Raw genomic sequence first — 13,011 nt, forward strand, 5'->3', positions numbered from 1 at the left:
ACAACCAGCAAGCAAGCCCTGATCACATTATCCTAGGGACCTGTTTGAGATGCATGGATATTAACGATCTCTGATATATGTCGGTGCCTGTTCATGCAGAGCCCCTAATGTCAAAGTCATATTCTTAAAGCGGACTGAATTTAATGGGGAGCCACTGCAGCTGGATCAGCAGGGGTGTGACATGAGAGTACTTGGAAGACTAGGTCAGAAGCCTTGCAGCAGCATTCTGAACACCCTGCAGACGTTCCAACGAGGCATTACATAAACAAGTGAACAAAGAATTACAATAGTCCAAATGAGATGAAAGAAATGCATGTATGACAATTTCGAGGTCTGAGCATGACACAGTGGACACAACACTGTTTCTTAAATGATAATAACAGGAGCAAACCAGAGATTTAACATGAGCATCCAAAGTCAACTGAGTCAAAGTTTACTCCAAGATCCCTAGAGGATTTGCCAAATGTAGCAAGAGGACCTAAATTTTTCATAATCTTGGGCACAAATTTATCGGGAGCACAAACAAGGACTTTGATTTTCTCCTCATTAAGTTGAAGAAAGTTATCAGCCATCCAACCTCTAATGTAGTCTAATCTGTAGTTTGGAAACATCTTGGGGCTTAAAGGAGATGTACAACTGAATATCATCTGTACGACACAGCTAAGCGTTTTGCAATTTGGCATGATTTAAAACGTTTAAATTTTTTCTGTATTAAACGGCAGAAATTAAGCTTTCTTGTGGGAGGTCATTTTTGAAAAACAAAACAAAAAAACCTGCAGCTTCAGAGTCTGTGAGATGTTGGCTTTCAGCCCTGGCAGCGTGTCTGGTGTGGAGCCGACAACTCACAGATTTTGAAGTGTCGGGCCGCACTTTGTGTTTACATCTTTGTGTGGAAGAAAGTTTACCTGCTTTCATTTGCTGTTTTAGCTGTTTAGTGGTTGTTGAAATAGCTTTAACCTGAGATTCTGGCGATTCTTACAAAATACACATTTATTCAAAAATCAATTCAGCATTTAATGAATCAGTATCACATTATTCAAGGTATAATCTTATAATTCTTTTTTAAACCCACTCCTATGAAATATTCCCACCAGGCCATCTGACAACAACAGCAATACACATTCCTTCATCTGAGGCTTGGTTTGGTTTCAGCAGGCTTCCTTGAGGATGTTTACATGCCTAAGTGCTTTGAGTTGCTGCTGATGTAAAAGGATAAGATTTGTGGATTACTGCAATGAATAGTGGAACAGATGTACCTAATAAAGTGGTTGCTAATTACATGTAGCATGACTTTGCTGCACTATACATCATGCTTTGTTCTCAGATTGCCTGATTGTATAAAGTTTTCCAAAAAAAATCGACTCTACATTAGGCCTATGTAACCAAGGTAACATCTGAAACCACTTCCGGAAAATCCCTTCATTGTGGCGGGAATGAACTCTGTATAAATTCCGGGTCAATCTGCTGCATCTCCCCTGCTACATGTCATCATCCCTGAATGCATTGTGCGAAAAAACATGGCCGCTCCCGCGACTCCAAAATAGTTTTAAACAACAAAGATTTAATGAATAACAATTTTTTTTTTTTTAGTTATTCTCAAGTATGTTTTTATGTAGTGGAGATAATTTGCAACATATTTAGAGTAACTTGTCATAATAGTTGGGGTTCCTTTTAAATAGCTTATCAGGTTCTATTTGCTATCATTTCTACTCAGGGAGAAATGAAATAGGAAATGTATATGTATATGAACTGCAGTAAAAATATCAGTGTGAAGAAAGGTCATTTTATTTTTTAAGTAAGTACAAAAATTATATTTAGCCCTTCAAGCTTTTTAAATATGGTTCAGTTTGCTGTTACCAGTCTGTGGTATCACATTGAATCTAATTTGGAATTATCAGTGGTTTAATGTAATAATTACAAAAATTTATATTATTAATCTGAATTTATTTTTAGTGTTTCCGACCCAATTGTATAGAGCAGAAATGTTTCTTCTTAATGGTCATTAGCATTTAACCATATCTGGTCAGTCTTACCTCTGGAGGGCAACATCTCCTGGGTCCTGTTAGGCTTTTACAATAAGGCATGCAATATACATACCTGCCTATATCTATATATCTATATAGATCTAGATCTATAGATAGATATACAGATAGACACACACACACACACACACACACTTTTGTACTGTGTGTATATATATATATTTTTTAAATGTTCATCTTTATTTCATGATTTTGTTTTATTTTTAAACAACAATTTCAAGCTTTGCACATAAAAGATTCTGACCACAACAGCCTGTGTTCTGCTTAATATCTTGGCTGCAGGAGGAGCAAAACATCACATATCAGATCCAGCCAATGACTACATATCCCATGACAAGAATCAAAGACATCTGAGAGGAGTTCAACTGGAGATCATGAGACTAAGTGGTGAGAACAGATTTTCTCCATGACCAGAAAGATGTAATCTCTCCTTAGCTAGTTGTGTATCCTTCCCCATCAAAGCCATTTAGCAGTTAGGCCACCCGAGAGAATCAAAATCTAAGATATCAGTGAAATAAAACCTGTGAAAAAACAGTGACACCACAAGAGTGCTCAGTCAAAACCATCAAATTAAGATACAATAATATTGTAAATAATAATGCTAATAATATTTTTTTACAGATTTTTTCCCACAAACAAAAATAGATTCCTTCCTTTGGTCAAGTAAAAAACAAAACAAAAACCCCAAAATGAAAACAATAGTGAAATGTTATTTTCACCAGTCTTATGTTCCTCGTGTTTTTTTTCCTACAGTCATCCAGGTTCTTGAGGCTCTAAGGCTGCAAAGGAGGTGTCAAGGCAATATGGTTATGGTGCCCCTAGCGCTCCATGCTGCAGCATGCTGGGAGTAGGACTAGAAGAGTAGGAGAGGGGCAGAGGCATTGAAAGAAGACCAACGTGTCCTCAGACAGCAGGTGAAGGTGCATCAGGATCAGGCTCATTGCTGTAGTTGTTGCTGTAGTGGTTCCCACTAGGTGGGTGATTAGGCAGGATATCCAGTTCATCCACTTGGGGGCCAGGGTGCATCACCACCAGCTGATCTTGGGGGATGTCAGCTGCTGCTGCTGCTAGGTTGGTGATCGACTTGGACTTTACGCACTGGAAATCAACATGGCGGCTTTTACCCTCCTCCTTTTCCCAGGACATGCGGATGAAGGGCCTCTGGACGTAGTTGTAAATGACCTCTGGACGACCTCCTGGTCTTTTCTTGACTTTCTCTTTATACGTAGGGTAACCTGTCAGAGAGACAACAACACTAGTGGCTCAGTTTATGCTAACTTTTGTTAACACAGAATACAAAAAAGCAAACACCAGAAGCGAGGGGCTCACCCTGAACGTGATGTGACTGACCATTTGTTTAAAAGGAATCAATGCATTACCAAGTGTTGGGCTCTAAATGACCTTATTCTAGTTTGCTCGACTTCCCACTTTAGGCGTGTCTTTTCAGTCACAGCATACAAAAACATTCAGGTAGCAGCATGTCTATTGTCTACATCTGGTATGTGAACATAATACTGCACTCCAACTGCATATTAACTTGGGCAGATGTTAAACTGAGTGAACAAAGCAGTTTGGGTACAAAACCATTATATCATTTTATTAAATAAAATTATTTTGTCTCACGCCGACCACAGTTGATTCGTTTGATTCTGACTCTAATAACATCCAGATTGCAAAGAGGCATCTGCTGTTAGCTATTTTATGCATTAATTTGCTTGCTGCCAAACAAATCTGTAATTATAAATCTGCAGTATGCAGTGAGTCATTATATTCTGTACCGTTCATATAGGTCAGACATCTCTCTCCCACTCATGAGAATGGAAAAAAAAAAGAAAAAGAAAAAAAGAGAGGACATCAATATTTAATACTGAAAAATTCAGCTCACCTTCAATGCCCAGCCTTATTTTCTTCAGTCCCCGCTCTTTTAAAACTGATTTGGCAACGTCTCGGTTTTCGATATACTTGAAGAATCTGTACAGTTTTGTGCTGTAAATAACTACAAGGAGAAAACAAACAAGGTGGTTTATTGTGCGTCTGTGCTCCGAGATGTGTGCCTACGCTCTGAATTAGTGGGTACTCACTCTGTGAATACTCTTCCCCCATTTGTGGTGGATATTCTTCATCCCAGTCAACCACATCATCATCGGTAAGGACTACAATGTGACATTCCCTCTCTCCGCTCTGGGCGCTGGCCACCATCAGAGGCAGAACCATTTCCTCGAGGTAAAACTCAAATTGACGCCGAGCTCCATCATTGGACAGCTCATGCATCAGGGCACCTGTTAACAAAGAGTGAGACTTTAAATTCAAAATTTCCATCATAAGCATAAACTTTATAAAGTGCACAAAGGTAAGCAAGTAACTCCTGAAACAACTAAAAACAGGCCCTCTGCTCTACTGTCATGCAAGTAGCCTTTATCTTTCACCACAGAGCTATTTCAGAGGTGCCTTCATAAAAACTGAATTCCTAATTAAAATGCTTCTTTCAGATCAGGATACTACTTGTAGTTTTAAATTCAAACAAATAATTTACAGGTAAGCAAACAACCATTTCCTTGCCTCCATTCCAGCAAAGTACCGCTACAAAATCTTCAGTGCTAATGAAGAAAAGGTCTGTCCAGTCTCGCAACCATCAGTTTCAGGCACTATTGTGTTGCAGTGCACCGAAAAGCCTTAAAGAACCCACTCAAGATGACCGTGAATCAAATTTGTAGACATATTTACCCCAAAAAGTTGAGGAGGAAAGGAGACGAAATGTCATAGATGATATGCAACAAGTTGTGGCCCTGAACTCACTTTCACATGAATAAGGACTATATGGATTTGAGAAATTTTGTTTTTCTATTCATTATAGGCTAAAACTCTAAAAGAAAAAACAAACAAACAAGAAAATAGTAATTAACCAGAATTACCTGCTGACTTAAAAAAAAAAAAAAATAAAACATCCTACGTTTTAGACACACGTACAGGGAAAATTGCTTGTTCTTAAAAGCTGTATTTTTCTTTAAAGCCAAAAATCTGAAATCCTCACAGGTTGGTGATTATGATCAATTAGCTGCAATCTTGTTAAGCCTTGCAAAGTGACGAGGCACTGAGCAGTCTCCCTGATCAATGATACTCAGCGCTGCTACTGTTAATGCAACACTAACAGCTTCAGTGTCCCAGAAGAAATACTCACTGAGGTCTCTGCATTTGATGGTGCTGTAGTCGAAAGAGATGCATAGATAGTCACACGCCTCACGCAACTCGGGGATAGAGATTCCATCAGGACAACGGATTATCCCAGATTTGTAGTAATCCTGCCAATTAGAGAGAAATCACAAAGAGGAAATCATTAAAAACACCATTTATCCATCAACTTAAATCATACAATTACAAACAAAATCAAAACCCTTTTGATAAAAATGAACCCGGTAACAGAATCTCAGTTTGCTTTCTAACAGCAGTTTCAGAGTTACACATGCTAAAGGAGACTTCCATTACTGAGCCTGTTGAACTGTTATGAGGTGGGTTTTTAGTAGGCCAAAGGTAACATGCAGTTTGGCAGGAAATTAGATGCAGCAGATAACACCATGCAAATGTCAAACTGTGAATTAAAGCTCAGATTCAGATCAGTCAAATTTGCTTTGTCATTCCAGCCTCATATACACTTCAGATACCTGAATGGGCTGTAGCAGGTACGCACTGTGTTATAGTTGCAGCAGTGTTTTCTGCAGGGTTGGTTTCTGGTGCATTTTAGATGAATCAGACAACAAAAATGCAGCCTAATCTAATCGTACGTTTCTTAGAACTCACCAACTGCAGCTTTCTCAGTAAACTGCGTACTACTCACTCACCATATCGCAAAGTAAATTCAATTTTCCAACATATATCTACTTAAGAGTTTCAACATGAGCAATCAGTCGCTAATTAGATGTAATGTAGACAGTACAAAACAGCCCATGCTGAGTAATATTCTACCTGAATTATGGGTATTATATAATGTTTATTTATTTATTTTTTTTAATTTAAAACTACTTTAGTTTAAAACTAGTTTTATTTCAGCACCATCTGTATTATGATCTACTGTTTATATTACTGCTTGATAGTAAACCATAGGAACCAGTACACTACTCTAAATTTCAGGCATTATATGCATTTTTCAATAACACTGCTATACCAGTAAATTAAGTAATTTAAACATGACCCCATCCGTAATGGTCATGCGGATGGGGTGGGGGCTGTATTAATTCAACATCCTGATCATACAGCGCAAATAATTGAAAAAATTAAAAATTCACAAGTCAATATCAATGTAGAAAAAACAAAAACAAAAAAAATATTCAACACTAATAACTGCACATTTGTTTTGTGTCATCTCTGGCCGCATTGAACTTTGATAGACTTTCACAGCAGAGGCTCAGACAACTCCTCACACACACGGGGATCCAGGTAAGGAAAATATAGTGTGTCGCTCAAGGCTAACAGGTGTTATATGTCCCACAAAGATTGGAAGAACACATCCCAGTGGGAGTTTTATTCACAATTTCCTTCTACATTCTGCTGTGGAAGCATTAATGAGCAAATGCTGATATATTTAAAAATTGTGACATCAGAGATTGGTGTTACATCTTATACAAAAGCAATAAAGGCAGCCTGTTAAGAACTGACTTTATAGCCCTGTGTAAAATATTTAAGTTTGGTTAAAAGAGCAAGGAAGTAGATTTTTGTTGACTTGATTGTGTTATTTTATTTATTTATGATACATTTTCAGAGCTTTTTAAGCCTCCGTTGTGATTCGACAGTAAAGAGAAGATTAGAAAGACCAGGGGAAGTAGATGGCCTTAGGGCAGATTGTTTGGGTTGCCTACTCTACCCAGTGAGCTAAAATGATCCCACGATAGCTTAATATCTTTTAATAATAATGCGACACAGATAAAAATCATTCAGCATAAGTGTGTATCCAACATTTACCTCACAATTATTTATGAATACAAGGATTATGTAAAAGAGAAACTAACCAGAATTGCTCTGAAAACTGTTGAGCTAATCCCCTCAGCCACTTCGTACTCCCCTTTCTCGTTGGGCCGTGTGAAATTATGTTCTCTTCCAGATCCAAACATTCTGTGCAAAAGAAACTTTGATTTATTCCCCCAACTCACAGATCTATACTTATATGCGTGAATATTTAATTTTTATTTAAGTTTCAGTTGTTACAGCTATGATGACTAAAGACAAGGATAACGAGGATTAAAATATACTTTACCTGCCCAACATGGTATTGGGCTGTGCAGTGAAGATAGAAGGATCCACTACAAAGCGTGTGTTGTCAACAATCAGAGTGACTCTCTCTGAGGTCCGAATGTTTCGGTTTCCAACTGTGCCACCGGCTCCCCCTTCCTTAGGATTCTCATAGACAAAAACCATTTCTCCAGCTGCCAAGCTTTTGAAAGTGCCCTCGGTGCTGGACAAGCTACTGTTGCGACTGCTCACCACCCCACTGCTGCTGGAACCGCTGGGTGAGACTCTCTGAGGCCGCGGACTACTGGGCCTCGATGACGAGCCGCCATCTCGATCACGATCTAGACGGGCGGGCGGAATGAATCACCATGGAGAAATCATCTTTGGTTTTAATGTCCAAATCAAAGATCAAAATCCAGATAGAAAAAAAGTGCCTAGTTTGTAGTAACATTTTAGTTTGCAGCTAAGATTTGTAAAAGAATTTTGTATTTCTTTGCAATATACACATTGTATATATACACAAAGTCCCACTCATAACATTTGACATGTAGGCAGTCAAACTTCTCGGTCTTGGTCTAAACACAGGTGGATAAGCATTGCCTTGATCTGCTCACAGCCAAAAGCAGGAGACCTAAACCATGTCTGAGCTGCAAGTTGATAAATTTGGTCAGCTGTTTAACAGAGCTTGCCAAAAGCTGCAGAACTCCAACATGACACCCATATAAGCCGTCTATTCTTTCCACGCACACTCACCACTGTTGTGCTGGCGGGTGGGTGATGTGACGTTGCGAATGCAAGGGGTAAGCTGGCCTTCTCTCTCATGCGAGGAGTCCCTGGAGCGATCGCTGGAGCGGCGGCGGTCACGTGAGCGATCACAGCCCCCGCTGGCACCATGTAAGCTCATCTTCCTATGTTCTTCCTTCACTTGAGACGTACGGGCTTGGCTGCTGCTTTTGAAACACAAAAGCATGTGTAATGCACCTCCTCCCTTTCTCAAGGCCAGAGGATATTGGTATTTCATAGTTTTATGACGCACAATGTGGAACACATTTCACTCAACATGGCTGTCACAGCTTTTGGCTTAGGTCATTTGCCCTACAAACAACTGTAGTAGTGCCAACAAGCTTCATAAAGACATTTAAAACTAACCACCAGACCAACCAGATTCTACTTTAATAAAACAGTAACAAGCCGCACATTGTGTATTGCAGTCAAATATAGATACTATTACCTTTGATATTTAATTTGAAAGAAAATCAAATCAGAGTTTTGACATGCTTATTTTATGTTTATTTAGAAATTTCATTTCTAAATAAACAGTATGAGCAGTTATAAATAAAAGTAGATTAAAATTCAAATGGGAAAAAGACACAATAGAGCTAACCATTAATTTCTCAAAGACCAAATCTTCTTAGTGTTTAAAAAAAACAACAATCAGAGAAAGAATAAAATTCACAATTAGAAGCAGAGCTACAGGGTAAAAAAAAAAAAAAGGAAAGGGAAAAAGGAAAAAAAAAAAAAGTTTTGTTTAACCTTTTAGCCATTCACAGATACATCCCAATCCTGGGGCTGAGCATACACTTGCAGAGCTTTCCTGCATACCAAAAATGTTGGCCTTCCAACAATGGAAAATCCCAAGGCCAGTGTTGAAAATGTTTTAAATTACTGTTTAAATATACTCAAGCTTGAGTTTCATTTTGCTCACCAAATTTCCAGAAATAACCAAGAAATTCATAGGCATGTATTAAGCTAGTTAATACCAAGTCACTGTCATAACTATATACCTAAAGTGCTACAGGAAACATGCCTTCAAAAGGTAGGAGACTAAATTATAAAGCAGATAAAGATAAGGCTGGCAGATGAGTTAACAAGAAAGTAAGGAAAGGCTACACAGAGCTCCATGTGGTCATCACGAACACGTTATACTTCAGTAAATATTCACTTAACATCTAGGGCTGCCACGATTTGTCGACTAGTCACGATTACGTTGACTATCAAAATCGTCGACGACTGATTTAATAGTCGACGCGTCGTTTGAAACTTTGTAAGATCACAAAAGACGCAGGAATAAGTGGCAGGATTTAAGAGTGTAATAACGGACTGAAACAGAAGATGGCAGCATTGCATGTACACGGATGTCAGCTACCGTTAAACCCCGAAGAAGAAGAAGAAGAAGAAGCAGCTGTGTCCCAGAATTCATAGCGCGGCCCAGCGCAGTTTCCAACAATGGCGGCAGCTAGTTAGTTTTAATGTTACTCTTATTATTCTTTCTGGGTCACAAAATAAACGTTTAACATATTTTCAGGCGAGAATGTAGCTGTGTAAACCTCAAATATCTGCTCAGTTTATCAGGACACCACATATTTTCAAAAGCGCTCCGACGTTTTCGGAGACATCTGTTACCCACTAGCTCGTTAGCGAGCCGGGGGCTAGGCTCACTAGCGCCGTGAGAACACCGGACTCCCCGCAAATCGTTTTCAAACCCACCGCCGTCTTTCGCTACTCAGGTTAAATATATATATGAGTCACTTAGATAACTTAAAATGTTATTGTTTGGCTTTTTTTTTTTTTAGTATTTTATTTGTTCCTGAGTAAATCAGTTTGTCTGAGATTAAAGTTATAGTTTTTACACAGCTGAATAAACGTCAAGCAGACAGCTGATTATCAGAAGTGTGAGATGCTCCAGAATATACTCCAGTGTCCTGTTATATTTTAGATAGCAAGGAGTTTATTAAACTTCACCGAAACAATCTGCAAATTTCATTAAAATTGAATAAACTATCATCTTGTCTTTATTTTTAGTTAGCACAGACCTTAAACACTTAAAGCTGTAAGCTAATGATAGTTATATAAGAGCAGATGCTGCTGGTGCAATAAGCTGTAGTTTTACGTCTAATGGATGATGATCTGATTAGTCGACTAATCGCAAAAATAATCGGTGACTAGTCGACTATCAAAATAATCGTTTGTGGCAGCCCTATTAACATCCATCAATCCATCTTCATCCGGGGCCAGGACAGGGCAGCAGCCTAAGGAGAGAAGCCCAGACCTGGCAGGGAGAGGGAACTCATTCCCGACCCACCCGGAGTGGGCACTCCACCCTTTTCCGGCTGAGAACCATGGCCTCAGATTTGGAGGTGCTGATCCTCATTCCCGCTGCTTCACACTTGGCTGGGAACCGTTCCAGTGCGAGCTGGAGGCCTTCACCCGATGAAGCCAACAGAACCACATCATCCGCGAAAAGCAGAGACGAGATTCTGAGGCCACCGTAGTGAAAGCCCTCCGCCACTTGGCTGCGCCTAGAATTCCTGTCCATAAAAATTATGAACAGAATCAGTGACAAAGGGCAGCCCTGGCGGAGCCCATCACCCACCGGGAACGAGTCCGACTTATTGCCGGCAATGCGAACCAAGCTCTTGCAACGGTTGTATAGGGATCGAATGGCCCGTAGCAACGGGCCAGACACCCCATACTCCCGCAGAACCTCCCACAGGACACGGTCGAATGCCTCCTCCAAGTCCACAAAACACATGTAGACTGGTTGGGCAAACTCCCATGCACCCTCAAGTATCCTTGAGAGGATAAAGAGCTGGTCCAGTGTTCCGCGACCAGGACAAAAACCGCATTGTTCCTCCTGTATCAGAGGTTCAACTAGCAGACAAACTCTCCTTTCCAGCACCCTGGCATAGACTTTCCCAGGGAGGCTGAGGAATGTGATCCCACTGTAGTTTGAACACACCCTCCGGTCCCCCTTCTTAAAGATGGGGACCACCACCCCGGTCTGCCAGTCCAGGGGTACTGCCCCTGATCTCCACGCAACATTGTAGAGGCGTGTCAACCAGGACAGCCCTACAACGTCCAGAGCCTTCAGGAATTTGGGGCGGACCTCATCAACGCCAGGGGCTCTGCCACCAAGGAGTTGTTTAACTGCCTCAGTGTCCTCGCCTCCGGAAATTGGCGGGTCATTCCCCTCATCCCCAGACTCTGCTTCCTCCTCGGAAGACGTGTCAGTGGGATTAAGGAGGTCCTCAAAGTATTCCTTCCACCGCCTGACAATTTTCTCAGTCGAAGTCAGCAGCGCTCCGCCAGCACTATACACAGTGCAGGTAGAGCACTAGAATCTCTTCGAGGCAGTCCAAAAGTCTTTTTTCATGGCCTCTCCGAACTCCTCCCACACCCGAGTTTTGCTTCAGCCACTGCCCGAGCCGCATTCCGCTTGGCCTGTCGATACCTGTCGGCTGTCTCCGGAGTCCCACAGGCTTACCAAGAGCGATAGATCTCCTTCTTCAGCCTGGTGGCTCCCCTCACCTCTGGTGTTATTCACTTAACATCACAGATAAATATGTGAAAGATAAGTGAAAAGTAAGTTTGAGCCTTTGGGCAATCTCAAACCCATGGGAAGTCAACTCCATCACATTTCCATATATTGAAAACGTTAAATACTGCCATAAACAGGCAATATTATTTGATTTTCAAAAATTTTCTCAGTGGACTAACACTTCTCTCCAGTATCACGCAATCATTGAGTTACAGGGAAAGTGCTAGGCCAAATTTATATTCATAGGGGTTACGCCTATGAGTTAATACAAAGCAGGACGGATGCAAAAGATACACATAAGCAAACCGATACTTTCTCTTGTGATATCCCTAGAACAGGGCGTATGTGACTGTTGCTGTGAACTTTACAACTCCATATATTTTCACCTGGCTCACCTTGAATGCCTGCAGAGTTTGCGCGGTCGGCTCGCTGTTTTTCGTTCCCAGTTTTCTGTATCACTGGAGTTGCTGTCATATGACGGCAGACGAGCTGCCATCACCCGGACAGGGGGTAGCCCGGTCTGGATCTTTCACCGTTCATAATCTGTTCGACAAATGGCGAAATCAACAAGTCAGTTTAATTCCCTGGTCAGCCTCGTGTAAAATCCACAGGTAGCTGCTGTCGGTTAACAAAAAAGCTAGGTTGTGCAGCCAAGCTTGAGTTGAACAAAGATTGATTGTCAGGTTTATCGCTGTTATCAAATTAAACGTTGTCGACGTTGCTGTGAGACGACTTTGCTATTTTAGCATAGCTAGCTAGTTAGCTAACTAGCATTAGCAGTATTACCAGCGGTACGTTACAACAATATCAGAACAAACTTCCGAGACGCAGAATGGCTAGTAAACATGCTCCAAGAGTGTCCATAGACATGATTTGATACCGTGAGATACAGGAAAGATACAGGAAAAAACAGCTACCTAGCTGGCTACGGTTTCCGCTGCAGTATAATCCCACTTGCTCGCCAGCTAACCAGTCATTTCCTTTCAAAACACTCACCCAGCTGACGTACGACGTGACGACCGTTAACGGCTCGACGTGCTGACGCACTTAAAACTACATTTCAAAGTCATTGCTACGCTCGCCGATCAAACGTGTCTCAAAAGTTAAAGAGTTGAAAAATTAAATGTACTACAGGTGACTGACCTGTTTTCAGTAGGTAATAGAAGAAGTTTTTCTTTTTCTTCAAAAAAGTCAAAAGAAAGATGACCGAGTCCCTCAAGTGTCGCGATATGTTGCGTGTGCGATTGCTTTTTTTTTTAAAAGTTTCCTTTATTCATGAAAAAAAATCCAAAATGTGAAGATACTAGTACCGATATTTGTAAGCCTATAAAAGACAAAATGAACCGTGGAGAAAAGGAAAGAAAAAGAAATATGAAATAAGGTACAAAATAAATAAATAAAAGTAAATAAATAAATATATGTTTTCATGTA

The 13,011-nt window shown here is 40.5% G+C and overlaps 1 protein-coding gene across 2 annotated transcripts; it reads right to left on the bottom strand.

Annotated features, from left to right (window-relative positions):
* Window positions 1–2,199: 2,199 nt before the first annotated feature.
* btbd10b (BTB (POZ) domain containing 10b) lies at window positions 2,200–12,651 on the bottom strand. Of its 2 annotated transcripts, none has more exons than XM_085402232.1 (9): window positions 12,498–12,651; window positions 11,976–12,123; window positions 8,016–8,212; window positions 7,288–7,603; window positions 7,043–7,145; window positions 5,221–5,341; window positions 4,124–4,321; window positions 3,928–4,038; window positions 2,200–3,277 (listed from the first exon to the last, which is right to left on the bottom strand). In XM_085402232.1, the coding sequence occupies exons 2-9, from the start codon at window positions 12,074–12,076 to the stop codon at window positions 2,946–2,948; spliced, it is 1,479 nt and encodes a 492-aa protein (XP_085258358.1). In that variant the 5' UTR covers window positions 12,077–12,123; window positions 12,498–12,651; the 3' UTR covers window positions 2,200–2,945. The 2 variants fall into 2 exon arrangements, with proteins under 2 accessions (XP_085258358.1, XP_085258364.1); XM_085402238.1 differs by having other exon boundaries at window positions 8,016–8,209; window positions 12,498–12,650.
* Between the last annotated feature and the right edge of the window lie 360 nt (window positions 12,652–13,011).

This window comes from Rhamphochromis longiceps, linkage group LG1 (genome assembly GCF_057381845.1).
Source record: "Rhamphochromis longiceps isolate RC_006_pf linkage group LG1, R_longiceps_female_GT1.1, whole genome shotgun sequence".
Taxonomy (NCBI): domain Eukaryota; kingdom Metazoa; phylum Chordata; class Actinopteri; order Cichliformes; family Cichlidae; genus Rhamphochromis; species Rhamphochromis longiceps.